The 27,017-nt window shown below is 35.5% G+C and overlaps 1 protein-coding gene across 1 annotated transcript; it reads right to left on the bottom strand.

Annotated features, from left to right (window-relative positions):
- Window positions 1-752: 752 nt before the first annotated feature.
- On the bottom strand, window positions 753-5,570 carry LOC107795650 (low-temperature-induced cysteine proteinase). Its single transcript, XM_016618324.2, has 5 exons — window positions 4,927-5,570; window positions 2,397-2,632; window positions 2,160-2,300; window positions 1,378-1,827; window positions 753-1,221 (listed from the first exon to the last, which is right to left on the bottom strand). Exons 1-5 carry the CDS (start codon window positions 5,411-5,413, stop codon window positions 1,126-1,128), a joined length of 1,410 nt encoding a protein of 469 aa, XP_016473810.2. The 5' UTR covers window positions 5,414-5,570; the 3' UTR covers window positions 753-1,125.
- Window positions 5,571-27,017: the final 21,447 nt, after the last annotated feature.

Raw genomic sequence — 27,017 nt, 5'->3', positions numbered from 1 at the left:
ATTTCCTTCGTCCCATATACAATTATCATTATGAAATCTTTCGATCTGGAATCAATTAAGTTTGACTATGATTTACCCCTTTATCTTTTGATTGATTTGCTCAAAAAGATTTTACAATCTTTTGAGTCAAACACCCCGTTCTCAACATCTCCCAGCTCCAAGTTCAAATTCTTCAATGCCCATGCTTTCATTTGTTCAAACTCTGCTGGTAGATGACAAGTCTTTTCAAAAACCAATTGATATTATGACATATCAAATGATGTTTTAAAAAACCGTCCTATAAGCCCAAAGAGCAACAGTTGGAATACTTGAATTGGCAGCTTCGGCATGGGCAGCTACCTCCGTCTAGTCTGCAACTTGCATTTCAAACGGGATGCTTCAAAGAGGCAATCCATACGGTATCCTGAATGATTAGGGAATGTATGGAAATTATTGTGGAGGAGCTTCAATGCCTCATAATCAAGTTCTTTTAAACTTGGAATACAGGATACGGCCCTATGGTTGATGAATTGTTTAATAAACGCTCTACTCAATGTGAAATTAAGTTTGCTTGATTACTGCAGTTCCTTTTCGGGCTGTTGTAAGTTTCGCTCAAATTGGGGACAGTCTTTCTACTATCCAATTTCGACCAGTTTAGAATCATTTCGTACCAGTATTATGTCAGGAAAAAGAATGAATACTTGTTCAATCTTGAATAAATAGGGGCAGGAAAAAACAGATGGTGGAGTAAATAAATACAGTGTGATGAAAAGTTGCAGAAACTAGTCTTTGATATTATTGTTGAAACCAAGTACAAGTGAAAGAATAAACAGGCTGATGAAAACATCACTTGGAGTCTTCATACTAAGAAACAAGGATTATTTACATAATTAGACAAAGCAGAACAATAATCCTTCTTTAATCTTGCTGTAGTTGCAGCGACAACAATAAATAAGCATATATACAAATCATATATCAGCTTTTTTGAAATACTTGATTGTGGATTATCTTTTTTCTACAACTTTCTACTGGAAATGAGGCCTGCAAATCAATGTACCAACGAGGTCGTCAAGCACAATCATGAACTTTAGATCCTCTGTTGACCCTTCTCTCACCTCATTCCACAGAGCTGGTGCTTGTGAAATTTCAAGAACTGCTCTTCCTTCCTCCATTTATGAAGGCCTCAATTGGTTCGGCATGGATGTGCTTCATTGCCTTCACTCCCAGCGGGTTGTCCTTGCTCTGTATCAACAAATGCAATCACGAGCATTGTTTAGAAAGAATGGCGAGCAACATGCTACAACCAGTTAAATTACACTGATAATATCAAAATTCTTTGGACGATCAATGTATAGAAATCAAACTTCTCTTTAGAAATAATAAGTGCGAGTCACTTACTATTGAGCAGGTGCCTGCACGAATATTGCAGACAGGATAGTCGTGTGGGCAACAACTGTAGTGATCTTCACAGCAAGTGGCTCCTTCAAGAGGGCAACATCCCCAAGAAAAGCAGGAGTTATAGTATTCAAAGACACAACAGCAAGTGGTACCCTCGGGGCATTGAGCATAATCATCACACTGAGTAGGTGGCTTGATTGGAGATGGAGGAGAAGGTCCAGGTTTAGGGGGATTTACGCCTGTCTTGACTGGGTAAGAAGGCTCTATGGCTAATCCACACAAACCTTTAGAACTGGCAACGTTACGTTGAACCCGAAGGTAACCTTTCTCTCCCCAGGAAGCACCCCAAGAGTTCCTGATAATCCAATAATCCTTACCATTTTCGCTACCATATCCAGCAGCAACTACTCCATGGTCCACTGCAGTTCCACATTTTCCAGTAAAGATACCCTGCAGATATTTCAAGAGACAACATAGCAAGTCATGTAACATATTTCCTAGTTTCCAATTGGAGAGACAATATAATGTAACATGTTAATTGGTAAATCATAGTTTTTGAATTATAACAGGAATCTATTAACTCATGCAGCCAGCGTTATCTTTTGCTACATTCTTTGGTCGAAACAAAACTATTATATCTGATCGAAAGGTAACGTATTACTGGAACGACGATGTCTTTCTTTGAATTCTGTGACTAACTAAAAGACTTCAGATTTTGCATGTTCACTTGTATTTATTACTTTCAGAAGAAAAAGATAGGTCAATGCGAATAAAAACATTACCGATACATAGTGTTGAAAGTCGTGGCCACCAGCTTCAATGGCAATGCTCACAGGTTGATTTGCAACAGCCTTTTGCAGTGCCTTTTCATTATTTGCAGGAACATCTTCATACCCATCTATGGTAACAACCTTGGCATTTTTCTGCATGACACAAATGTTTCAATAAATAAATATTCAACTCACTACATAAATCAATATATAAAGTGAATTTAGTCATTTCAAGAATGCAAAATTTACCCTTGACTGGTCACATCTGCCATCACGGCCTGTGTAAGGGTAGTCTTCCTCAGTGTCAATTCCTCCATTTTTGATGATGAAATCAAAGGCATAGTCCATAAGACCGCCATTGCAGCCGTCATTGTAGGAAGTATCACAATCCACCAGTTCTTGCTCCGATAGTGAAATCACATCTCCGGTGACTATCGAGTTCACTGCTTCAACGGAAGCAATTGCAGAGAATGCCCAACAGCTCCCTGGTTCATTAACCGATAGATTAATACACAAATATTGAGCCATACAACATAAATAATGAATTGAGAAATTTGAACTCAGTGATTTATAAAAGAAACTGATATGCAGGCATTAATAAAGAATACACGTCAGTGTCACATGGTATTTAGAAGGCCCGTCGGGTCACTTCGTGTAACATTTGAGCACATTAAGAGGTCGTTTGGTAGAATGTGTTAGAGAAAATAATGCATGCATTAGCTTTGTGTATTAGTAATGCTTTGTTTGATACACTTTTTCAACCTATGTATAACGGATACAAGCATTAGTTATACAGTCTATTTGGTATTATCCTATGTATAGCTAATGCATAGAAAACCATGACATTAGCTATATCGAGGCTATTAATACTTGCATTAGCATGGTTAAAGACAAAATTATCCTTAAAGTCCCTTAAGTAAAGAATATGGAGGGCATTTTTGTAAACAATTAAATATCTAAAAAATTATGCAATGCATTTTAATTTTTAATACACCACACCAAACAATGCATAAAAAATAATCTCTGTATAACTAATGCTTGCATTACAAACCCCTGCATTACTAATGCACCTTATTTAGCATTATTCTTATACGCCCTACCAAACGACCCCTAAATGTTGTAGCAACTAGCAAATATTCTAGTGCCAAAACTCAGCATCAATTGGTCAGCATTTTCTATCATTATCAAGTTGTGCTGTTAAGCTTTTCACCCTATAATAATTGCTCATGCGTATAGAAAGATGGGGTCGGGGAATAATGACTAGGAAAAAAGAAAAGATGGGGTCCTGGAATAATATGATTAAAAGGGAAATTCGGTGCCCTAAGCTCAGGGTATGTGCGAGGTGCGAAGAAGAAGTGGATCATAAGGATTTATTGTACGCGACCTTACCCTGCATCTTTCTATACACCAAAAAATGTAAAGAATTGTTACATATTACTAGGTAAAATTTGATCTATAACAAATAACTCTTCATATATATAATACCGGCATAGGACTATTTAAACAATAAAATAACAAACTGTTACACCCAATTAAATTACACTAATACTATAAAAAATTATACTATCAAAGTATAGAATTTAAACTCGAAGGAAATTGTAAAAATAGCACGGTATAGCCAGTTTTCGGATTGGTCATTCAAAAATAGTCAGCGTTTATCAAGTCAATGAAAAATAGCCACTATTTTGCTGCAACAAAGACCGATCCAACATAATATACTGGAGTTCGGTGCAACTGTGTATGAACTACAACATATTATGCTGGACCGATATACTTTGTTAGCTCCAGTATATTACTGTAGCACCGGTGCTCCAAACTCCAGTATATTATGTTGGACCGGTATACTTGATGGAACTCCAGTATATTATGCTGGAGTTCTAGTGCGCTTATGCAGATAGAGTTCCAGCATACTTATCCTGGAACTCCAGTATAATATGTTGGAGTTCAAGTATACTTATGCTGGAACTCCAGCATAATATACTGGCGTATTTTCTGAGTTTTAAACAGTGTTTTCGCTCAAATTTATCTTTACATAAAAAGTGGCTAAATTTCGATTACTTTTAAAATTTGGCTATTTTTGAACGACCAGCTATTTTTTATTTTCACACAAGGAAATCATAAAGGTATCCTACGTTTATGCGTAGACACACAAATTGGCTTTCTACTCATAGAGGACTAGAACTGAACGCCACCATACTATTGACATGAGAGTTTATTTAAGTGCAATGAAAGTGTAAAGAACAGAAAAAATATTTAAATCTGATATAATAACATAGAAAATAATTCTTGATATCGATTCTAATCTAATAAAATAGGAAATAATAAATAACTAGTTATATTTAGAAACAATTTAACTTTAACGTTTTCATTTTATCTATTTTATCATTAGAGAGAAACTTTTATAATCACACGAATGTTACCCACAAATCTTTTGCCCTTGACCTTTTAGGACCACATGATCAAAAGTTTTCTTTTCTTCTTTTTTTTTAAAAACTTTATATCAAGTCAAATTATATCATTTAAATTGAAACGGGTAGAGTATTTATATATTTTAGCACAATAAGGCACGTATGATTTCCTTTGTTTGTCAAGTTCGTAGAAATACTTTCTACATATAAATTAATTATGGTAGTGGAATACCAATAGCCTATCTCTATATGCTTTAATAACAAATTAAATCAGGAAAATATCATCTAAAACGCCGTCTAATTAATTATAGATCCATAACCCAAAAACCGGAGATAAACGAAAAAGACAAAGCCATTGCTAATTAACTTACCACAGCTTCCTTGATCCTTAACTCCAACAAGAACACCTTTCTCTCTCCAATCAACTGAGTCCGGCAAGCTATCCCCAACTTTAGGAAGATACCGATCGCTTTTGTTTTTCAACAACCTGCGACGATCACTGGTCTTAGTACCTAAGTACATGGACCTGTACTCCTCGTTGGTCAGATCAGCAAATTTGGTTAAACCAAGCTTGTAACTCTTGTTTGGAACGGAGTTTTGTTCATCGATGTATCTTAAGTTATCTTTAAAGATCTGAAACCGCTTGTCTTTTTCGTCTAAGGCGTTGTACGATTTTCCATGTTCGAGTAGCCATGACTCGTACAAGGACATGACTTCATCGTCCGTTCGAAAGTGTTGGTTTTCGTCGTAGGTTAAGATGGACATGTCGGAAGCGGAAGATAAGGTGGAGAAGAAGAAGAAGAAGAGGAGGAGAAGTAGGGATATGGATATGGTGAGAGTGGAGCTATGAGTTGCCATGATTGGGTGTTTTTCCTGCTTTGTGGGGGAAGAAGAAGGGATTGGGAAAAAAGTGGAGAAGAAACAGTGTTTATAAAGGAAGGAGAGGGGATATTATTGGAAATGTAGACGTATGTACAATAATTGGATAAGTATTTTACTGCTTGTTGGAAAATATGAAAATGAAGGAAAAAAGAAATTAGTTATAGGAAGCAGCCAGAAAAAGGACAAATTAATTGAGTTTCACACATTATAGGATGTGGTGGATAGTTGAGTCAGCTCTCCATCTTTAATATTTTGAGTTTAAAAATAAAAATTTTAAATTCAAAGACTGAACTTTTTTTATAAGGAATATTTTATCTTTAATAAGCTTCGCCCCACATGAATTTGAATTAATTGAACCAGTAAATTTCAAATATAAGAAAAAAAATAAGTATGAACTTTCAAGAAGGTTTAGAAAAATTTTAAAAGTATAAAATACTGGTAGTTTGGCACTTGGAGTTACGGCCCTAACACTATGGGCAAAAGAAAGAGACCAATACTATACTTGTTACGACACTGTCAGATTATAATGTATTTACGTAATGAATAGTCTTTTCTTATTTTCCCGCTTATCACTTGTTTTATTTCTTCGTTATATCATTGGATGGCATCGATGAAGATGGAAAACCTATATCCTATGCTAAATACAAAACGCATTATCCTATCTTCGAAAGTCAAGCTTCAGGTAGTTTAAGACAGAAATATTTATTTTTTTCCAGCCTTTTCCTTTTATATAGACGAGGACATGTGACATCGCCTCCAAAGTAAACTACTTAGTAATTAACATCATACCGTTCTTAAACAGCCTAAGTTATAGAAAAAATATAAACAAATAGGCGTTGAATATTTTGCGGAATATAAAAAAACACCAACAACTTTATATAAGTACTACTGTATTTTTTAACTCGAAAAAAGATTCCAACTACCACATTACTTATAGCCCGTTTGGGCCAGCTAGAAAAATCAGTTTAATTAGAGAAATGTTCTTTTAAATTGCTTTTCAGAAAAGTACTTTTGGAGAAAATCAGTTTGTGTGTGACTAATCAATTTGAAAAGCATTTTTGAGCAATAATTTGTTTGGCCAAGCTTTTCAAAAAGTGATTTTATGTGTCAAATTACAAATAAAGACATAAAGAGATTTGCTTAATAGTTAATATTATATAAGTACATAAATAATTAAAAATATTTATTATTAAAGAAAATAATTAAGTTTTTTATTTTATTTAAGTAAAATATAAAAATAAAATTGAAAAGTATTTTATTCTTTCAAGATAATTTAAATATATCAAAAAATTATTTAATAAATATGAAAGATCATCCCAAAAGTCATTTTATATTACTTAATAGTTTAAACTAAGTAAGGTTATTTTGATATATATAATATTTTATAAAAGATATTTTTGTTAAAAAGTAAGGTCAAAACTGCTGCTGCTTCTAGCCAAAAGCACTTTTTCCCCCCAAAAAAACTTGGCCAAACACCTCAAATTGAGGAAAAAAAGAAGAAGCAAAAAAGGACTTTTGGAGAAGTGAGAAGCTTGGCCAAATAAGCTATTAGCAGAATAAAATGAGAAGTACAGTACTTAAATTATATAAAACGTAAAGATCTTTTTTTTATTAGTAAATTTTAACATGTACTGACATAACTTTTTTTTTAATTATCTTATAATTTAAATGATTATGCTTTTATAGATCAATGTATAAAGTTTAAAACTCACAAAAGAAGAAAATATTACAGTTATCATGTGCATTTTACAGATAAAAGATAGTAGTACAAGAGAATAGAGATTCTAATTTTTGTCCAACTAGTGGAGTAGTAGATATTTCAAATGAGATTCTTATCTACTACTCACACGGTATCAAAGATGGACACGTTCCCTGATCTGATTGGATACTACAAGGCTGGATGGGCATTGTTGTTCTTGTCAAGGGACCCACTCCCACAAATAATAAATATTTGTGCGCTCTTTTTAAATTTGATCTTTTTTCCGGTCATTTCTTTCTATCTCTCACCCTATTTCTTTGTTTTAATTAATTTGGTGGATTAGTTATACCGCAGCATTTATTCAATCTTCAAGGTTTCATCAGGCTAGAATGTGCATATGAAACATTGAATAAAACCCAAAAAAAAATCTTCAAGTAAAAACAAAATATTCTTCTTCTTTTTCCTCTTTTCTTTTCATATTTACATTTAAGATGAAGGAAAAAGAAAAGATTAATAGTAAAGAATCATTTTAGGGTCTTCGTGGAGATAATTTAGTGATCGATAGATTATTAGTTAAGCTTTTTATAGTTTAAATTTTACCGATCCTCTGACTACACTATTTTTGTGATATAAAATTAAAAATGAAATAACTTGCTTTTACACATTGAAATACCAGGGAGACAATACTCATGTGTACGAAACAAGACTAAATGAAAACAAAATAAATTGCAACAAAATAATAATAATAATAATAATAATAATGATGTTGTTGTATTGCACCAAAGAGTATTACTCGACATAGAAACATGGAATGACGATCATAAGAGACTAGGGGTCAGAGACAAATAAAAGAAAAAAGATAAGGCTAAATAATCCTTTTTTATTTGTGTAAATCAACTTGAATAGTTACCGGTATCTGGTAATATTTAGAAGATGCATGTAACTATATTGGTCAAGCAGATAAGTCGTGCCACGGGGTCAACTACGGCATTATAACGAAGGGGTCGCCCTCGTAAGGATCATTGTTTAGGACGCATAATTGAAGTTGCAATAATAACGGTAGGACTGACTTTGAAAAGGATACCGGCAATATTCCTTATACTGTACTTTTTAGGGTTTCTTGGGAACATCCATTATAAATAGCAAAAGATAGAGAACAAAAAGGAGGGGAGACTTTCTGATAAGAGCACATTGTAAAGGTTGACTAAAGAGAATATACAAAAGTTGTCTTGTTTAATGATTACGTTATTCAAGCACACGTTGTTCAATCTTTGTTCACAAGATCCAAAGATTCCATATACATCTTTCATTTCTCACCTTTTCACATCGTTGATAGAAGAAAGGAACATCCCAACCATACAATAATTGGGTGGTAGATCCTTTCTTATTACGCTTACTGCTATTATTTACATTTATTACATGTTCATGTTATCATATTCGTTGTCAATCATTGATTATTAAAACCATTATTTAATGCTCTTGAACACTGTTCATCCCGCGAATATCTTGTTATATTTGGTCTAGAATTTATTAAGTTCAACTAAGATTCGCCTTTTAATCCATCATTAATTAGTTTAACTAAAAGGTTTCACACTTTTTTGGTCAAACAGTAACAACTGCAATAATTTAGATGCGCATAATTAAGGATTGCGACACGATTGATCAAATCAATTCACCCTTAATTAAAGATTTCGAGTTCAAGCTTTGACAGTAGAAATTTTTTATGATAGATAGCACTTTTCCATTTTAATGGAACTTCTGGGTGAATTCAAATTAAATGGATTCCAATACAAATACAATACTGAATGAAGAAAAGAAAAGAAAATTTAGATACACAAGCTGACCTTACCAACATCATTGTCAAGCAGAAAAGGTATTCAAGAAAAAGATATATTTTTTAGGTAAAGAACAGATCCATTCTCAATGTGATTAAGAAAAATATCTCTAGTGATTAACGATTCTTTTCTCATCGAAATAGAAAGTTGAGAAATTTTTAATTAAATCCTACGATCTCGATGCAATGTCTGGCACCCAAAAGCTAACATGAAAATTGATCCAAACCATTGCAACTTGTGTTTCTCTGTCTTTGTAATTATGTGACTGATTGCTGCTTTTCTTCAAAAAAACCCAAGATACCAGGTCATGAGTGATGAGTCATCAGTGAATGTAATAAGGGAACAAAAGATCAATTTAGTATACATTGATACATCTCAGTGGGGTCATTAACGCCGAAAAGTAGGAATATCAATAATGCTTCTTAATGAGACATTATTATAAAATCAGAATATTCAAAGTGAGGATAAGAAAATTCATTAAATTACGATAAAAATTTACCCGCATTCATTTTTTACAACAAGCTATACTAATTAAGCTTAGTGGGCGTTTGGACATAAAAATAGTGAAATTCTGGAAAAAAGTTTTTAAAAAAATCATGTGAAAATGATATAGGAAAATGAGAGTTGTGTTTGGATATGAATACAATTTAAAGATGTTTTTGAATTTTTGTGAGTGATATAATGAAATTTTGAAAAAAAAAACTTTTTGGAATTATTCAAATTTTTGAAAAATTCCGAAATTTAACTTCAGGTGAAATTTTCATGGCCAAACACAGATTCCGAAAAAGCAAAAGTTTTCCGAAAAAGGTTTTTTTTTAATATGGCCTACCGGGCCCTTACAGTAAGACTATGTATAAATTAATTATGATTTAGTGATAAAAATATATATATAAATACATGTGTCATGTATTTATTAAATTGGTGTAAACGCGTACGCAGATAAATTTTTTACTTTAAATTACTAGGAGTTCTCCAGATTCCAAACGGCAATGAGGGTGATCTTGTTTTCAATAAATTATAAGTAGTAATAGTAGTATTATTAGCTTTAAAGAGAGATATATTTTCATTTGATAAACGTATATTTATTTATGATAATAAACAGCAGACAGCAGACGATGCAGCTGGCTATGTTTTGGTGACCATTAGAAAAAATACAAAAGGCAAAAGTTTTTTCTTTTCTTTTGCTTTTTGTTTTTTCTCTATCGATTTTGCCTTCCATGTACGTTTTGGGTAAAGGTCAAACGAATTGGCCAAATATGATAACGACATATAATCCTGCTTTCATTGTCACTTGGATAAGATTATAGTTTAGATTCTTTTTATACTAACATTTTGCCAATGAGTCCATGAATACCAGAAGAAGAAAAACCATAAAAAGAACTTAAGTTGAGATTGCAACAACAACAACAACAACAACGACCCACTATAATCCCATAAGTGAGGTTTGGGGAGGGTAATATGTACGCAGACCTTACCCCTACCCCGAAGGGTAGAGAGACTGTTTCCAGGAGACCCTCGGCTCAAAAAAGCAACAAGAGCCGATATATTAGTACCATAAAAATGCATAATAAAATACCAGCAATATAAGAGATATGAAATACAGAATACGAAATACGAAATAGATGGTTGGTATAGTACAACTAGCAGGTAAAGCCCTGTATCAATAGACGACCAATGACATTCTTAGTCTAACTCCTAACTGGCTAGTCTCACTCTATTGTGTTGTAGAAATATTCACAAGTTTCCCCTAACCTACAACCTTAATGCTCGACCTCCATAATTCCCTGTCAAGGGCCATGTCCTCATTAATCCTAAGTCGCGTCATGTCCTGTCTGATTATCTCTCCCCAATACTTCTAGGTCGCCCTCTACCTCTCCGCGTGCCCACTACAGCCAGTCGCTCACACCTCCTCACCGGTGCATCAGTGCTCCTCCTCTGAATGTGCTCGAACCATCTGAGTCTTACTTCCCGCATCTTGTCCTCCATGGGGGCCACACCCACCTTCTCTCGAATATCTTCATTCCTAATCTTGTTCATCCTTGTATGCCCGCACATCCACCTCAACATCCTCATCTCTGCTACTTTCATCTTCTGAATGTGTGAGTTCTTTACCGGCCAACATTCAGTTCCATATAACATGACAGGCCGAAACTTAAAAAATCTTACAAATCACACCTAAGTAGTGTATGCAAAAATTCAATGTTGAAGTCAGAAATTCTTACAACGAAACTTAAAAAATCTACAACAATTTTTTGACAAAGGTGATTTAGTTAAACCTCCTTCGAATTATGTAGCGCCGTCTCTGGTGAAATAATAATTACGAAACTACAGCTTAAATCCCTTTTGGTTAATTTGGTTTAAACATATTCCGTTTTTTGGGAACTTTTTTTCAGAAACTTTTCTAATCAAACGAGCCTACGATGCTTAGAATATTGCTGTTGGATATTAGGTAATATGATGCATCTTCCTCTTCCATTCAATTTCTTGCACGGAAGTAAGTTTATAATAGCCAATCAATATGAAATGCTTTTAATCCAACTCTACCTTCATATTTTTCTATTTTGTTTTTTAAAAGTTAAAGAGGATGCCAATATTTTATTCTTAAATACTCGGCTGATTTAAGAGATAGGGAAAAAAAATAAAAGAAATACAAGGGTTGATAGTGTAGAGTAAAATCCAAAATTTTAACTAGTTCTAAATTATATTTTGTTAAACAATCAATACTCCGTTCAGTTTAGTTCATAATTCATTTGGTCATGGAATATTTGTTTCTTCTTTACATGTAAATTAACTTTTGAAACAAAAAGTATCATCACATTAGTGGTATATACAACACCTGTTAAGTATTTTGGAGCTGGTATATATACAATTCCGATTTGAAACTAATGCTATCATTCAAAAAGATATTTTAAGTTTTTGTGATACTATGACCAATGCATTTAATTTTCGATGTGGCTTCAAAACTCAATTCTTTAATTTTTCGAAAATACGAACTTCAATATTTGAAACATATATTAGGTTTTTACAAATCACAAACTTTGAAAACTAATTACTCCTTCCTTCTCATATTATGTGTCGTGGTTACTAAAAATAGTTGTTTCAAATTATTTGTCATTTTAGAAGTTCAAGACAAAATTGATTATATTTTTTCTTTTTTACCCTTAATAATCAATTGCATTCACATTTAGTAAAAATATGGATAATGTCATTGATAGAGATGATACATAAATTGAGAAAATATTTAATAAGGGTAAAGTAGCCAAAAACTAATCTTTCTTTAGGGGTGCATAAGAGAATCACACCACATATTATGAGATTGAGGGAGTATTTTAAAATAACCGGTTGATTTTCTAAATTATAAACATTGCCTTTAAGTTTCTTTTTTTTGGGCGCGTGAGAAAAGTTGCTGAAGTTGGCACACTGCTCTTTTGCTCAAGTACATCAAAGGTCCCTATGTCGTGCACTCCATGACTTTCAAGAGCTTGAAAAAAGACAAATAATAAATTAGAAAGTACTACTTCTCATTTGGCTTCTTCGGAATCCATTATTTTTTATGCGAAAAAATTTATGTGTAAAAATTTACTAAAATTATTATAATTGATAGGTTTGAACCCATAAATTTAAAAATACGGTTGGTTCAGTTTTAAAAACCTTAAAAATTAAACTTATATAGTTCAAATTCTAAATTCATGGCTACCTCAATTTTTTTTATTCCAACAGTTGTTAAAACGAAAGTGACAGGTGAAGGAAGGAAAAAGTAATCAAGATTCTTGAAGGACAAATGGGAAGAAGGGACATTCCATCCCTAAAGCTTTCATACAATTCAATAGCAATACGTAAATACTTTCACTTCATCAGTCTATTTATGGGGTCCAACGAGCTTGTTTTTATTTGACAAAATGATATAAAGGGTGTTCCATTTTTTCAGTAAAAATTACTTGCACCATGTTTATACATTAACTTATATAATTAATTATGATTAAATAATTTAATGAGATAGAAATATATATATTAATTAACCATGATCAACTTAGAAAAACTTATATTCAAACACATGTTATGTATTTATTTGATTAGTATAAACGCCTAGGTAAGTTTTTACCTCTATTTTCTAAATAAGAGTAACTCTCTTGCCCGTCAAATATTATCTATTATGTCCAATTACAAAGAAGTAAGCATTCTTTTTTAAACTTTACCATGGGTTCAAATCGTGCAATTATTAATGTTTGTATTAGGGTAAACTATCTACATGATATTTTAAGGGTATGACCTTTTCTCAAATCCTACGTGAACACCGAATGCTTTGTACGCCAAATTACTTTTTTTCCCCTTCTAAACGAATAAATAATAATAAAAAATAGTACTATCACATACGGTGGAACAAAGACGGGGTATATGTTTTGTATTCAATCGGAAACTAGACACAGTCAAAACAACGCAATTTGTTGTTGGGTGTACAATGTCCACGTTAACAAATTGCTGATCATAGATTCCACTTACTCCCTTGACATGGGCAGATAAGATCCTCCTCCAGTTTGGATCAATATAGTAGTAAAAGGGTAAGAAAACAGTGTCCACTGTCTTTTTGACTGAACTGGCTTGAACCAGATGGCCACACATGGGATATGGGTCCCACTGATCCAAAATTAAAGTGCAAGCACAAGTGTCCAGAATAAATTTTTTGGGCATTTTCTCACTTGGAAGCTGTCAGTCACTAGGTCTTTCAATTGACTGATCTTTGGGCTTGGGTTTGTATGGGGAACCTCTGTTTCCCCTCTCTGATGCCCATATCCTGATATTTTTTGCAATTCTACATTCTGTAGCATGGATCCCTTGTCTTCTATCATTACTTATTATATTGTTAAGTTCAAGACTTCAAGGTAAAATACACAAATTACTCCACTTTATTTGTACTATAGGCCCATAAAATGTTCACTTTTGATTAAAATAATATGGGCTAGCCAATTTTCATATTTGTAAGTCAAAAATAGCTAATGTTTGCAAAGTCATTGAAAAGTAGTCATTATTTTGCTGAAACACAGAAAGTTCCAGCATAGTAAGCTGAATTACAAAGCTCATGCGTATAAACTTTCAGCATATTATGTTGGAACTCCAGCACACGAAAAATTCCAGCATAATATGCTGTATTATGGAGCTTCTGCGTATAAACTTCCAGTATATTATGTTAGAACTCCAACACATTATGAGATTCTAACATATATAGTAGAATCTCATATGTAGAAAAATCAAACTGTAGCATAATCATTTTTTCCGAATTTTTAAGAGTATTCTTGTTTAAATTTTATCGTTACATGAAAAAATGGCAAAAACTCAATTTTTTTGAACCCGTGGCTATTTTTCAATTACCGGTTTAAATCTGGCTATTTTTTATTCACCATCACTTTTGGTTGGAGTAATAAATTGGGACCCTATTAAATTCAAAACATGGGTCGCCGAAAAAGATTACGATATGGACCCACAATTAGTTCTTTGGATCTTCACAGAAATAGTCCGTCGATCACTATTTATCTGTTACGTACTTTTCTGGCTAGTATATATAAATTATGCTCTGGTTACAAACAATTATACACAATATACTGTATGTTAGCCGACAATTAATTTAAGCAATTGGGTAGACAGTTATTTAGGTTAATTCTTCTCATGAGAATTCATCCTATGTAGACCTGGGGCAGCTGCAGTAGGACATGGTTTTCCGTATGTTTCCGTCTTATTTATTTGCAATTCTCATATTATCTTTAAGATTCATTTGGTACTATGTGTTGACAATAATTTTTAGTTTATATTTTACTGTTTGATTGGATATAAAGGTTGTTAGCATTATAGCATATGATACATAGTGAAGATGATGCATGGCGAAGTGAGCAGTGTTTTAGTGATGGTAATGAGTATCAAATATTCAATTGGTTGAAGTGTGCTAAACAGATATTCGAGCTCATTCATTTGTCATAATGAACAAACAACCTACAACCCATTTTGCACAGACTCTCTACTACTGGATTCAGTTAGAGCAATCGAGTTCAGTATGTAGACCAGCGAGGTGCTTGTGATGCTATGTCCCAGAACCATGACCAAGTGTGGTCTGAGCCTAGTCTCTCACCACACCCGGAGTATGACCAAAACACTCCTCAACTTGACCCAAGTCCTAAGCATGAAGAAAAAGAACCAAAAGAAATTAATGAGGTCTTTCCAGGGACGTAGAAGCCTAAAAAAAACCAATCCCCAAAAACTGCCAATCACACTTGATGAATTACATCATATGGAATATTAGGGGTGGTAACAGTGCGGAGTTCAAGAGGCAATGCACGGTCATGGTTCAGCTCCACAAGCCAGCACTGCTGGTATTGCCATAAACTAAGATGGATGATCACAAAAAGCTGACGGAGGAGCTGCATTTTGATATGCTAATCCAATCTCCGGCAGTTGGCTTGTCTTGTGGGATTGTGATGATGTGGAAAGAAGATTGTGGCACTGTTGATGAGGTTTCCACTATCCCTCAGGGCATCCATGCCATGATTAATGTACTCCTATCCCACACCCCTTGGTTATTTTCTGCTATTTATGCTAGCAATATTTTAGCTGATAGGAAGTTGCAGGAAAGTTTGGTTACTATCTCCAAAAGCAACCCCAATAACTGGTTTGTAGGTAGAGACTTCAATGAAGTCTTAAAAATTAGGGACAAATTTGGGGGCAATCTCATTAACTCAAGTCGTAGCAATTTATTTGGAACTGCCTTAATGAATGCAAATTAGTCGACTTAGGGTACAAAAGCAGCAAATTCACATAGGCAAACAAAAGATATAAAAATAGGAGTAGTCTGATTCTAGAAAGGATAGATAGGTGTTTTGCTAACGATTGTTGGATTTTCCAGTACCCTGAGGCTACTGTTATACACATCCCTAGGACCCACTCAGATCACTACCCTATTCAAATAGTGCTAAAGGGGGTCTCTCTCAGTAATTCCAACAGACCTTTCAGGTTTGAATCCATGTGGACTAGCCACCCCTCTTTCCCTAGTATCATCAGTGAAGCTTTCACCAATAACTCCCCCCTAATCCAATCAACTGAAACTTTCAAAAGCATTGTGACCTAGTGGAACAGGTACACTTTTGGCAACATCTTCCACAAAAAAAAGAAGGATCATAGCCAGAATTGCTGGGATCCAAAAATCACCAAACCACCAGTTTAGCAATTAGTTGCTAAAATTAGAAAGCAACCTGACCAAAGAACTTGAATCCATCCTCAAGAATGAAGAAGACTTCTGGAAACTTAAGTCAAGGGTTAATTGGCTTACTGAAGGGGATGCCAACACTAGATTCTTCCATATCTCGACTCTTAATAGGAGAAGAAGAAACATGATCCTGTCCCTCAAAGAGGAAAGTGGTAATTGGCTCTATGACCAAGGGAACATTAAGGCCTCCATAATGCTTTACTTCAAGAGCCTATACACTTCCGCACACACCCAAGCTCCAATCTCCACTACTATCCATCTGCGCATGACTCATAGCCTATCAGATTGTAAAAGAGACAGCTTGGATAGGACCATCGAGGTTAGTGAAATCAACATGGTCATCTTCTCACTTAAGCCCTTCAAGGCTCCAGGCCCGGATGGACCCCTTTTTTTACCAAAAGTACTGGAGCATTGTGGGGAACTCAGTAATTGAATTCTACAAATAATGCTCCAGCACTCACTCCATGGATGAGACCATGAATCAAACTCTACTTTGTCTCACCCCCAAGTGTCCCCAAGCCACCATGCTCAAAAAATTCAGGCCAATAGGGCTTTGTAACACCATCTATAAAACCATCACTAAGATCATTGTCAACAGGATCAAGCCTCTGCTACCTGAAATAATTAGACCTAGCTAGGCTAGTTTCCTATCAAATAGGAGGGCTTATGATAATGCAATCATTGTCTAAGAATACATTACTCATTTTGGGAAAATAAAATGGAGTCAGGCTCATATAATTCTCAAAATTAACCTAGAAAAGACTTTTGACAGGCTAGAGTGGTCATTCAATAGGGACACTCTACATGCTTTCATCTTCCCTCCTAGGTTGACTAAGTTAATCTCGTCATGCTTTAGCTCATCCAACATCTCAATCCTAGTGAATGGGGGCAAAAGAGATTTCTCCAAGCTTTGTAGGGGCATCAGGCAAGGGGACCTAATCTCTCCTTACTTGTTTATGCTCTGTATGTAGAGGCTCTCCAGGTCAATTGATAAAGTTGTTCAGGACAAAAAAGGGCACCCTATCAGTATCAGTAGGTCTGACAAAAAATTTCTCACTTATTCTTTGCTGACGACCTTACTCTCTTTGCAAAAGGCAACACTAGAAACTGCACCACAATCTACTCTGGCCAAAAAATTAATCTCACAAAGTCCAGGGTCCTTTTTTCCTCTAATACAAGGTAGGATACAATGGATTGCCTCACAAATGCTCTGTCAATCCAAGCTACAATATCCCTTTGGAAGTACCTTGGATTCCCTATGTTCCATAAGAGACCTACTAGTACTGACTTCTAGTTCATAATTGATAATATGCAATCCAAGTTGACTGGCTAGAAAATCAATTGCCTTAATATGAATGGAAGGATCAAACTTGCCAAGGAATCTCTAAGTAGTATCCCAAGCCATGTCATGCAATACATCAAACTGCCCACCAAGACTACCAAACAAATTGATAGAATTTAGAGGAACTTTATCTGGGAACAACTCCAAAAACAAAAAAAATTCACCTGGTTAGCTGGGACAAAGTTACTAGGAAAAAGTCTAGTGGCGGGTTGGGTTTGAAAAAAGCTGAGCTTAAAAATAAAGCTTCTCATACCAGTTTGGCTTGGAGGATCTACCATAACACCTCCATCTTATGGTCTAGAGTTTTGATCTCTAAGCACTGTAACTGGAACCATACCCCAAAAAAGCCAAAATCCCCTATCTAGTAATGTATCTTCAAGGGCTAGGTATATGCAACAAGGCCAGTAGATGGGTTGTCCACAAAGGTAACAGGGTAAGCTTTGTCACACCTCCTTTTTACCACTCCCGCAAGGGTATAAAGGAGTTTTTTTCAATTTAAGTGACAATCGAAACGAGATCATTTATTTATTATTCAGAGTCACCACTTGGGATTTTTATGGTGTCCCAAGTCACCGGTTTAAATCTCGAATCGAGGAAGGATTGACTCTTATTTACAGTCTGCGAACACAGAAATCCGGGTATGGAATTCTGTTAACCCGAGAGAAGGTGTTAGGAATTCTCGGGTTCCGTGGATTTGGCACGGTCGCTCAACTATTATTATTGGCTTATTTATCTGATTAGTCGAACCGAGGCAATTACACGGACTGAAACAAAACAACCGTTACAACTGGAAATCGACACAGCTTCAAACGAGTTGGCAAAAATCGAACCGGAATTTTGGATTTTAACCTCCAACAACAAACTCGATTGTCAACTCCAATAGCAACGAGCTCGCTCAACCCAGCTCCATTTTGAACGGAATCAGCGAAGGAAACGAAACTCTTTTCCTTTCCCAATCTATTTTTCCAAAATTCTGTCCAAGACAATCAAAGGGGAGGGTGGTCGACTATATCAGCGGCTCTGTTTATTGTCCATTAGATCTAAGTGTTTTTTTAGGTTTTATCCCCAAAATCAGAAGAAACGAATGCAAGGTTGAGGTCTCTGTGTGTGTTTTTATTTTAGAAAAAAGGGTTCGTTGGTGTGAGATGGAAGAAGAGCAGGGGTCGTTTGGGCTCTCTGTTCAGAAGAAGCTGAAAGGGGCCTTGATTTTTAGTGAAGGAGCAGCCTAGCCCTTTTTAGCTTGGAGAAGATGATATTGGGGGTGGGTTTTTTTTTTGTTCTTGCGGCGCTGATAGTCTAGGGTCTGGAGTCTAGTCTAGGTCTAATGTATATTTTTGTGTATTCTATTTTTGCTGATTGTATCTTAGGTCCTTAGGGTCTTTTTATTTATTTTTTGTTCCCAAGAAGAGTCTAGAAGGGTCTATAGGGTTAGCTTGATGGGTATTGGGTATTGGACTTAATGAGCTAATCTGAATTGGGCTCTAAAGCTCTATTGTAGTCCAACACCTTAATTAACTCCTTTTAAAATAAGATAAAAATACTACACAATGCAAAAACTAATCTTATTAATTAAACTAAACTATATTAAAACATGAAACTATTATATATATATATTGTATTTTGTATTTTTAAAATTATATAAAGATAAAAATAAGGTACTATTTTTGTATTTTTTTTAAATTTATGAAAGATACATAAACTAAAAATATTTTTTTTTATTTTCATTTTTCTTGTAATAAAATAAAGTACAAGCGTCAAAATTAGTTGAAATAGCGATATTAGGCCTAAATTAAATATTTACGTGCTAAAATATAAAAAATCTTATGGAGGGTCAAAAATCACATGTCTACAAGCTTTATGAATGATACTTGGATCCTAAATCAGACAGTTATTAGGGACATATTTAGGGCCCTCTAACCCCAAATGACATAGCTACTAAACTGGACTTAGTCTACAATTCTGGGAACTGGGATCTCTCTTTCATCTCTATGGACATCCTAGAAAACATCACTAACCTGATCAAATCAACCTTTATTCGTTCCAACTCTGCCAAGGAGGACATGCTAATATGGAGATTTGACTCCGAGCAGGTCCTTCACCAACAAATCAGCCTATACCTTCCTTAGCAGCAGTGAAGAATTTTTGTGGAAAGGTGAGGAAGGCAACTTCACTTGGATATGGAAATTAAAAGTCCCTAACAAAATCAAAAACTTTACCTGGATTCTTGGTCAAGATAGGCTGCCTACTGGGGCCTTCCTACAAGGAATTGGGGATAACTGTAACCCCCAATGTTGTTTCTGCTTAGCAACTCCTGAAACTAGTGATCACAGCTTTTTTGAATGCCCTAATGCAACCCACTTCCGGCAAGAAATGTTATCCAAGGGATCTACTGCTAGTCAGTAGTTAAATCCCATTTTCTTTGCCTAACTATGGCATTTAACATGGAATAAGCTAAAGAAACTCTCCTTCAACAACATCATTCCTTTGGAGAACATTATTTCTTTTTTGTTTTTGGCACATTTGGTTAGCTAGAAACCATAACCTCTTCAATAATAAAAGAGATAACATCAGTATTAATAACACCATCTCCAAAGCAACATAGTACTATATGTTAGCAAAAAATGGTGCTATAAGGAGGCCATTCCATACCAAAATTAAATGGGAGCCCCCCAGGAGGGGTCACTATAAACTCATTACGGATGAGGCTGCCAAGGGAAACCCAGGCACTGGAGAAATTGGTGGAGTATTCAGAAATCATAATGGGGATTAGATTATAGGGTATATGAAAAATATACCACATACCACCAATATCATGGCAGAACTGAAATCCCCATTGAAAGGACTCCAACTAGAAGAACAAAATGGCTGGATCCCACTAGACATAAAATACAAATTCAGCTGAAGTAATGAAAATGCTACTCACAGTTAACACAACTTACGATCCCATGATTTGTTAATGCAGGATATTAATGCAAAGGATGGACAATGTGACAGTGAGGCACACCCACAGGAAGCAGAATAAGGTGGCCGATGCACTGGCAAAGGAGGCAGCAAATTCAAGTTTTTTGGGTAGAACCACCATACAGACAATTTCTTCGATGTTTGCAAATAATGTATTTTGGACAGATATCCTAGGAACTGAATTTGTTAGGAATTTTTGCGCATGTAATATTGATACAATTAAATAAAACATGACATTCTTAAGGGAACTACAGTACCCCAACATAGACAATACTATGCAATGTAACTCCTAATACTATGCAAGTCATTAAAGTCATTGCAATTGGAAACTCTCCTTTGTCTTCACGTACCAAATTAGTATTTTTCATGTCTGTTAGCTGTTGTGAAATTGATAGGTGCAGCCACTCTTTTGCTTAAGCATTACTTTCAGGTAGAGATGAGTTCAAGATTTAGATTTATGAGTTCGAGATTCTAGGACAACAATTTCAAATATTAGTAATTGGGTTCGAAATTTAATATTTATATATATTTAATTAATTTCTTAACATATATATTGGATTGCATACAAGTTCGGCCAAACTTATATGCAATAATCTACGTCCGCCCATACTCTTCGCGAATTTGCACTTAAATATATATAAATAAACAATGTGGTTGTGTGGTTTACAATTCGACATAACTTGAGAAAAAGAAGTCCCGCGTTAATTGAGGCTATCTTCATATTTTGTTTGTTAGATAATAATGCTATTAGATAATTTATTTGCTGAATCACAAGCAATATCTCTAAACCAATGGATGCGCTCAGAAGCATTTTAGCATGAAAACGTTTCAGCACGACTGAATATATACGACATTTGAAATAATGTTCTGTTGGGATCGTGATAGAAACTAAGGGTCCACCAAACTATATAGAGAACCGGGTTCTCTATTAGTTCCCACAGAACACACGCACACTGCAGTAAGTAAATGATACAAAGAAGTTTTACGTGGAAAACTCCCAGTTCACGGGATTAAAAACCACGACCTACCCTTATAGGATTTCAACTTCACTACTGAGCAAACTTCAGATTACAGACTATTGTAACCTAGGAATTAACCTCTTAATCCCTCACTAACTTGTAACAACTCTATTATAAGCCCCTTTGTAATAACTCTATTACAAAGATTACAACTCGACTAAATCTAGCCAAGACACAAACACAAGATTTATAATTTTACAAAAGGTTTCTTACACAATGCTTCTAACTAAGATAAGTAGGAATTACAAGTAAAGTACTTTAACAAAGGTGCAACACATTTAAAGACATGTAATGACTCAACACAGGAAACTGATCCTTCGTTATGTTGTTCTTTGTTCTTGATGCCCTTGAGAATCACTTCCAAGATTGACACAGACTTAAGAGAATGCTTGATAGATTCTTGAATGTGAAAGTCTTTTGTTTTGCCTTTGATTGATGTTAATTTTACATATGTGACATCACTTGAATGATGCAAGTATGCTAGGCAAAAGGGCATTCCCCATAAAGTTGACTGCTGCACTATTTTTGTACTATTGCGTGTGCAGGAAACAACTTTATAGCTGTAGGGAGTTGACTTGTACAGTCACCAAGGGAACTAGTGGCCATCTGTTCCCTTAATTGTTCCTTTGACTCTAAAGAGTTTAACCATGTCCCCAACTTGAGACTTGTTGTTCTCAAGTACTTGAGGATGAGTAATAGGTTCCTCATCTGGTTCTTATCATTAAGTTTGTTAGATCATCAAAACATAACAAGGATGCATATAACCTATCAATTTTTCCCTTTTTGGTGATGACAAACTTATACTTGAAGTTCCCCCTAAGAACCAGAATGGCATACATATTTCCTGTATTCCCCCTGAATCTATTCCCCATCTTGTTCCCCTTCAATTAATTTTCTCCCTTTTGGCATCATAAAAAGATCAATAGCAAGCAATAAGCAAAAAGAAGTCTAGCTTGATTAACTCATGTCAAAAGGGAGTAGTTCCATTGTTACCAAATCACCCACAAAATAAAAACAACAAAAAGGTACCAGTCATAAAAGAAACATATCTAACATAGGGGAATTAGAAAAAATAACGGACACTTGAACTTGACACTGGGAAGGGAACGACTTTTAAGGAGCACTAGAAGGGGAAGGCCAGGATGAAGAGGCAAGGGTTCTAAGAAGGATGTCCATTTGAGCATTTGCTGACACCTGCTCGTTGAGCAGCCTCTCCTTCAAATCCTCAACCTGCTTCCTGAGGTCAGCATTTTCCTTTGTCAGACGGGCAACCTCTATGCTTTGGGAGCTGTTGGAAGCTGGTGCTAAACATGACTGAGCTAACCTTTGAGAATGGTATTCTGTGCCTTCAGCTTCCTTATCTCTTCAGTGTCACTGTTCTGAGCGTTGATCAACTGAGAGATTGTGGAATTGCTGTCGCACCCCCTTTTTTCTCGCGAAATCGGGCTTGTGACATTTGGGAGGACGACTCGTTCCCTTTTGGTAATTGAGTTTTGGAACTTGAAGAGTCGCCACCTAATGATTAAGTGCATTAGGACACTAAGAAGGGTTTGAGTTTGAAGAACATGAGTTTGGGTAAGGGCTAGAAATTATCTCGAGGGGAAGGCGTTAGGCACCCCTCAAGATCTACTAGTGTAGTTCCCGGCCATGTTACAATTGTGACTTCACATAATCGAATAAACAATTAAGGGCTCAAGTAAGAAGGGGTTCACATATTATTGCAAGCAAATTGAAAGTTTGAAGAGAATAAAGAAAGCAGAAATTTTAAGGAAATAGTTCGGACAATAAAACAAGTTAAAAAGAAAGAGGGTCCTAGGTTTACAAATAATATGGATCACGTCAATGCAATACCCAGTAATCACTCCTCAAAAGAGGGGTTACACGTGGTATTAGCGCACCGATCATCATATCCATATCTACCCTTTCCCACCCCATTAAGGTATTAAGCGCAGAATAGTATCGTTACTTATTGCATGCTAGTACCCGCCCCAATCCTATCAGTCCCTGGAGGCATTTGGGACTACTAGTCCTAAAGGGAAGAGATATTTGGCTTTTCAGAGTTTTAAAAGGATAAAATTCTAGGGCGACAATCAAAACATATAAGGCAGGTATGGAGAGAACACATAACAGTTTAAAGGGCTCAAACGGGCCTCCTCATTTAAAGAAACAAATTGTTTAGCATGACTTACAAATACTGGTTATGGTCTGAATTTAAAGCGTTAGGGTAGGCTGATTCATCACATATTTCTCAGATGAGGAGTCCGAATTAGCCTTCCCTGGTTGTAATTTATCAAAGACTGATGCAGTTAATCAATTATCTACTGGCTTGCCTAGGTGAAACTTATAGGCATGGTATCTAACAATGCTTACTCTGATTTTAAAGAAGACTTACTGATTATAGAAAACGCAAGTTCTATAGATGTTTAACGACATTACTATTGATTTTAGACTTGTAGATGAAATAAACGAATCAGATTCAACTGGTTACTCCTATAGGCATGATTTTTAGGCGTTGTTGGTTTTAAAATGATTATAAAAGTGCAGGAGTCCTATAGACATGGTATCTAGAATGAAATTTATTATTACTTAACCTATAACTGTTTGCCTAATGATAGATGTAAAATGTAGAAGTGTCAAAGACCTATAGTCATAATTTCTATATGCAGAAGTGCCGAAACGTATAGGTAGGATTTCTATATGATATGCGAAAGTGAAGAAAACCTATGGACATGATCTCTATATATGCAGAGGTGTAGAAAACCTACAGACAGGATTTCCATATGATATGCAGAAGTGCAGAAACTTATAGGCAAGATTTCTGTATGATATACGCAAGTGTAGAGCTTGTAAATAGTAACGCTTATGAGCATGCTGTCTACCCTTTGCATACATAAATGACCCTCCCCTTTTCACTAGAACCCCATAAGTTATTACAACATATTACAGACCAGAATGGGTTAAGAGAAATAAAATTACATCAGAAATTAAGCTACAACCAAGGAGCCTAATTCAGACTCAAGGTCTAACAATATGATATGAACCAACTTCCAGGATCAGGTTTCCAAAGCCTTCTCTTATTTGGGGTATGTCAAAGCTCCCTAAGAGCCTCAAATGGACTCCGGATAGTGCTTACAACCCAAATATATTGCAGAATTAAGAGCATAGTGCAGTGTGGAAATACCAGCCCTCAAATGTCCAAGTTCATAGGGAACTCAAGGTCCCAAAGCAAGGATCATAAGAGAGGGGAAGAACTTAGAATCTAAGAGAGAGTGAAAGTGCATAGAGGGGGAATTAGGGCGAGCCATGGCAGGCTGTTGGTCATGCCTAGAAATTAGGAGTGCTGGCATACCCATGACTAGCCTATTAGCCAAATTTTCAGAGTTGGGATCCATTGAGGATCAGGTTCAAACCTAAGCAGCAATTTGGATGCTGCCAGGCCATGAACCTTAACTCAAACACATAAAAGGGAGTGGGGGTATAGGGAATTCACAACAAACATGCACAGCCGATGCAAAGAGGGAGTAGCATATTCAGTATAGAACATGAACAGCAAAGTAGACAGGAGTGTAGCAATTGTAAAGTAAACACATAGGGATGGTGCTGAAATCAAAATTAAGACATACCAGTTTCAGGGAAACAAATAAGTGAAAGCTAAAGTCTTGTAAACCAAATTGCAAGCAAATAGTACAAAAGATCTCAAAAGAGAGTAGAGTATTGAAAGAGTATTGTAATTGAGAGGTGTGTGTGTAAAGTATTGAATTCGAAGTGTTGAACTGAAGGTTCAAGGTGTCTAAGTGCAGAAGGGTCGTTCCCCTTTTACAGTGCAGAAAACAAGTAAGAAAAGGTAAGGGAATAGTTTGCAATCAATCACACAGAATCTCCCTTCAGTTAAGGGATTCTGATTTCAAATGGGTAGAAGACAATTAAGGAAAGAATTGGATTAAAATCTTTTCCAAAGTAACACAAGAAGGGTAAATACACAGGGTTTATTTAAGGCAAAAATCCAATGGTACACGGTTTGTGAAAAAAATAAGTAAAGGGAATGAATCAAACAGCCAGTAAAATCAAGATTACAGGCTTTGTTCGAATGAACCAAGTCAGAAAAAGGTAAAGAAAGTTCAATTAGAGAAAATTAGTAACAATCAATCAAACCCTATTAAAGGAATTCAGAATCAATCAATAGTTGGCAAAAACCCTTTTGAAAGAAGAATTTCTCATATATAAAGCACACAAGTATGTGAATCAAGAAGGAACTGTCATGTTACTAAGAAAAGAGTCTAACATAGAATGGTTCAGAATCATAAGCAAAGGGATACAAGTCTAGTTTGCAGGCTCACAATGAGTCTGAGAGTCCAGGGTCCCAAAGTGGCCCTAGTCCAAAATAAAACTTGCCAAAACCCAAAGCCTAGGGTTTTCAACTTTAATCAGAAGCAGAGACGAGAAGACAGATAACAGGCTCAAGGGTCTCTTTTAGAGACTTATGAGAAACCAACATATATGAAAGTAGGTTTGAAGCAACAAAGTAAAAAGTTGATTTGAGGAGCATAAAGAACATGTTCAAGAAAACTCGAAACTTAAGCAAGTTTAGAAGAGAAAAAGGGTGATATAAGCTTAAGAAATAGTAGTGAGACATCCTTAGAACTCCAACAAGAGCATAGTAAAACAAACAAAGTTAAAGAACTCAGCAAGAAACACATACAGTAGAAGAATATTGGAATGTATAGCAAAGAACATGTAGGAAAACATAACAAATATTAACATGCGAGCCTAATCTAGAGGCACAGTAGAGTACAAAGGTACAGAAGAGTCATGTATAGTAGAAAGAAAACAGAAGAATAACACATGCGTGGTAGAAAAGAAAACACACGAGCATAATATAGACAAACACACATAAAAAAAAGTAAGAATCAAAAAGATGTTTTGAAAACCTTTCAGAAACCCTAAATCGAAAACAAACAATTTTGAAAAGAAAATTAGGGGAAAACACTTCAAAAATCAAGTACAGCACATATACAACATAGATCTAAGAAAACAAATAGAGAAAAACCTCGAATATTTTAGGGTTTCGGCAAAACCCTAGAAATGCGAAAGGCTTGGAAGAAGGTCCGATCTTGAGTCGGATGAGTTAGAATCAGGCTCCTAATGCTTGAATATGCCGGAGCATGGCCGGAGAAGCCTTAGAATTGTAGATCTGAGAGGATTTGACGGAGAACCATCAAGGTCAGGCCTCGAAGCTTTGAACAACCATGGTTTGATGGTGGAGGGGGGGAGAGTACCAACCATTCATGGCCTGAGAAGCCATGGATTCCGGTGAAAGGCGGTTGAAAAGTGGTAGGAGGAGGCTAGGGTTCCGAAGAGTTTTGAGAGACGAAGGGTTTCAAGGTAGCGAGTCATGTGAGAATGAGGGAGATTAGGGTAGTTGTTTATGAGTTAAAAAGGAAAGGACTAGTTTTGGCCGTTGATCTTGAGTGATTA

Source organism: Nicotiana tabacum, chromosome 20 (genome assembly GCF_000715075.1).
Source record: "Nicotiana tabacum cultivar K326 chromosome 20, ASM71507v2, whole genome shotgun sequence".
Classification (NCBI taxonomy): Eukaryota; Viridiplantae; Streptophyta; class Magnoliopsida; order Solanales; family Solanaceae; genus Nicotiana; species Nicotiana tabacum.
The sequence above is the reverse complement of the archived record's forward strand: the minus strand, read 5'-3'. Positions and strand labels throughout refer to the sequence as shown.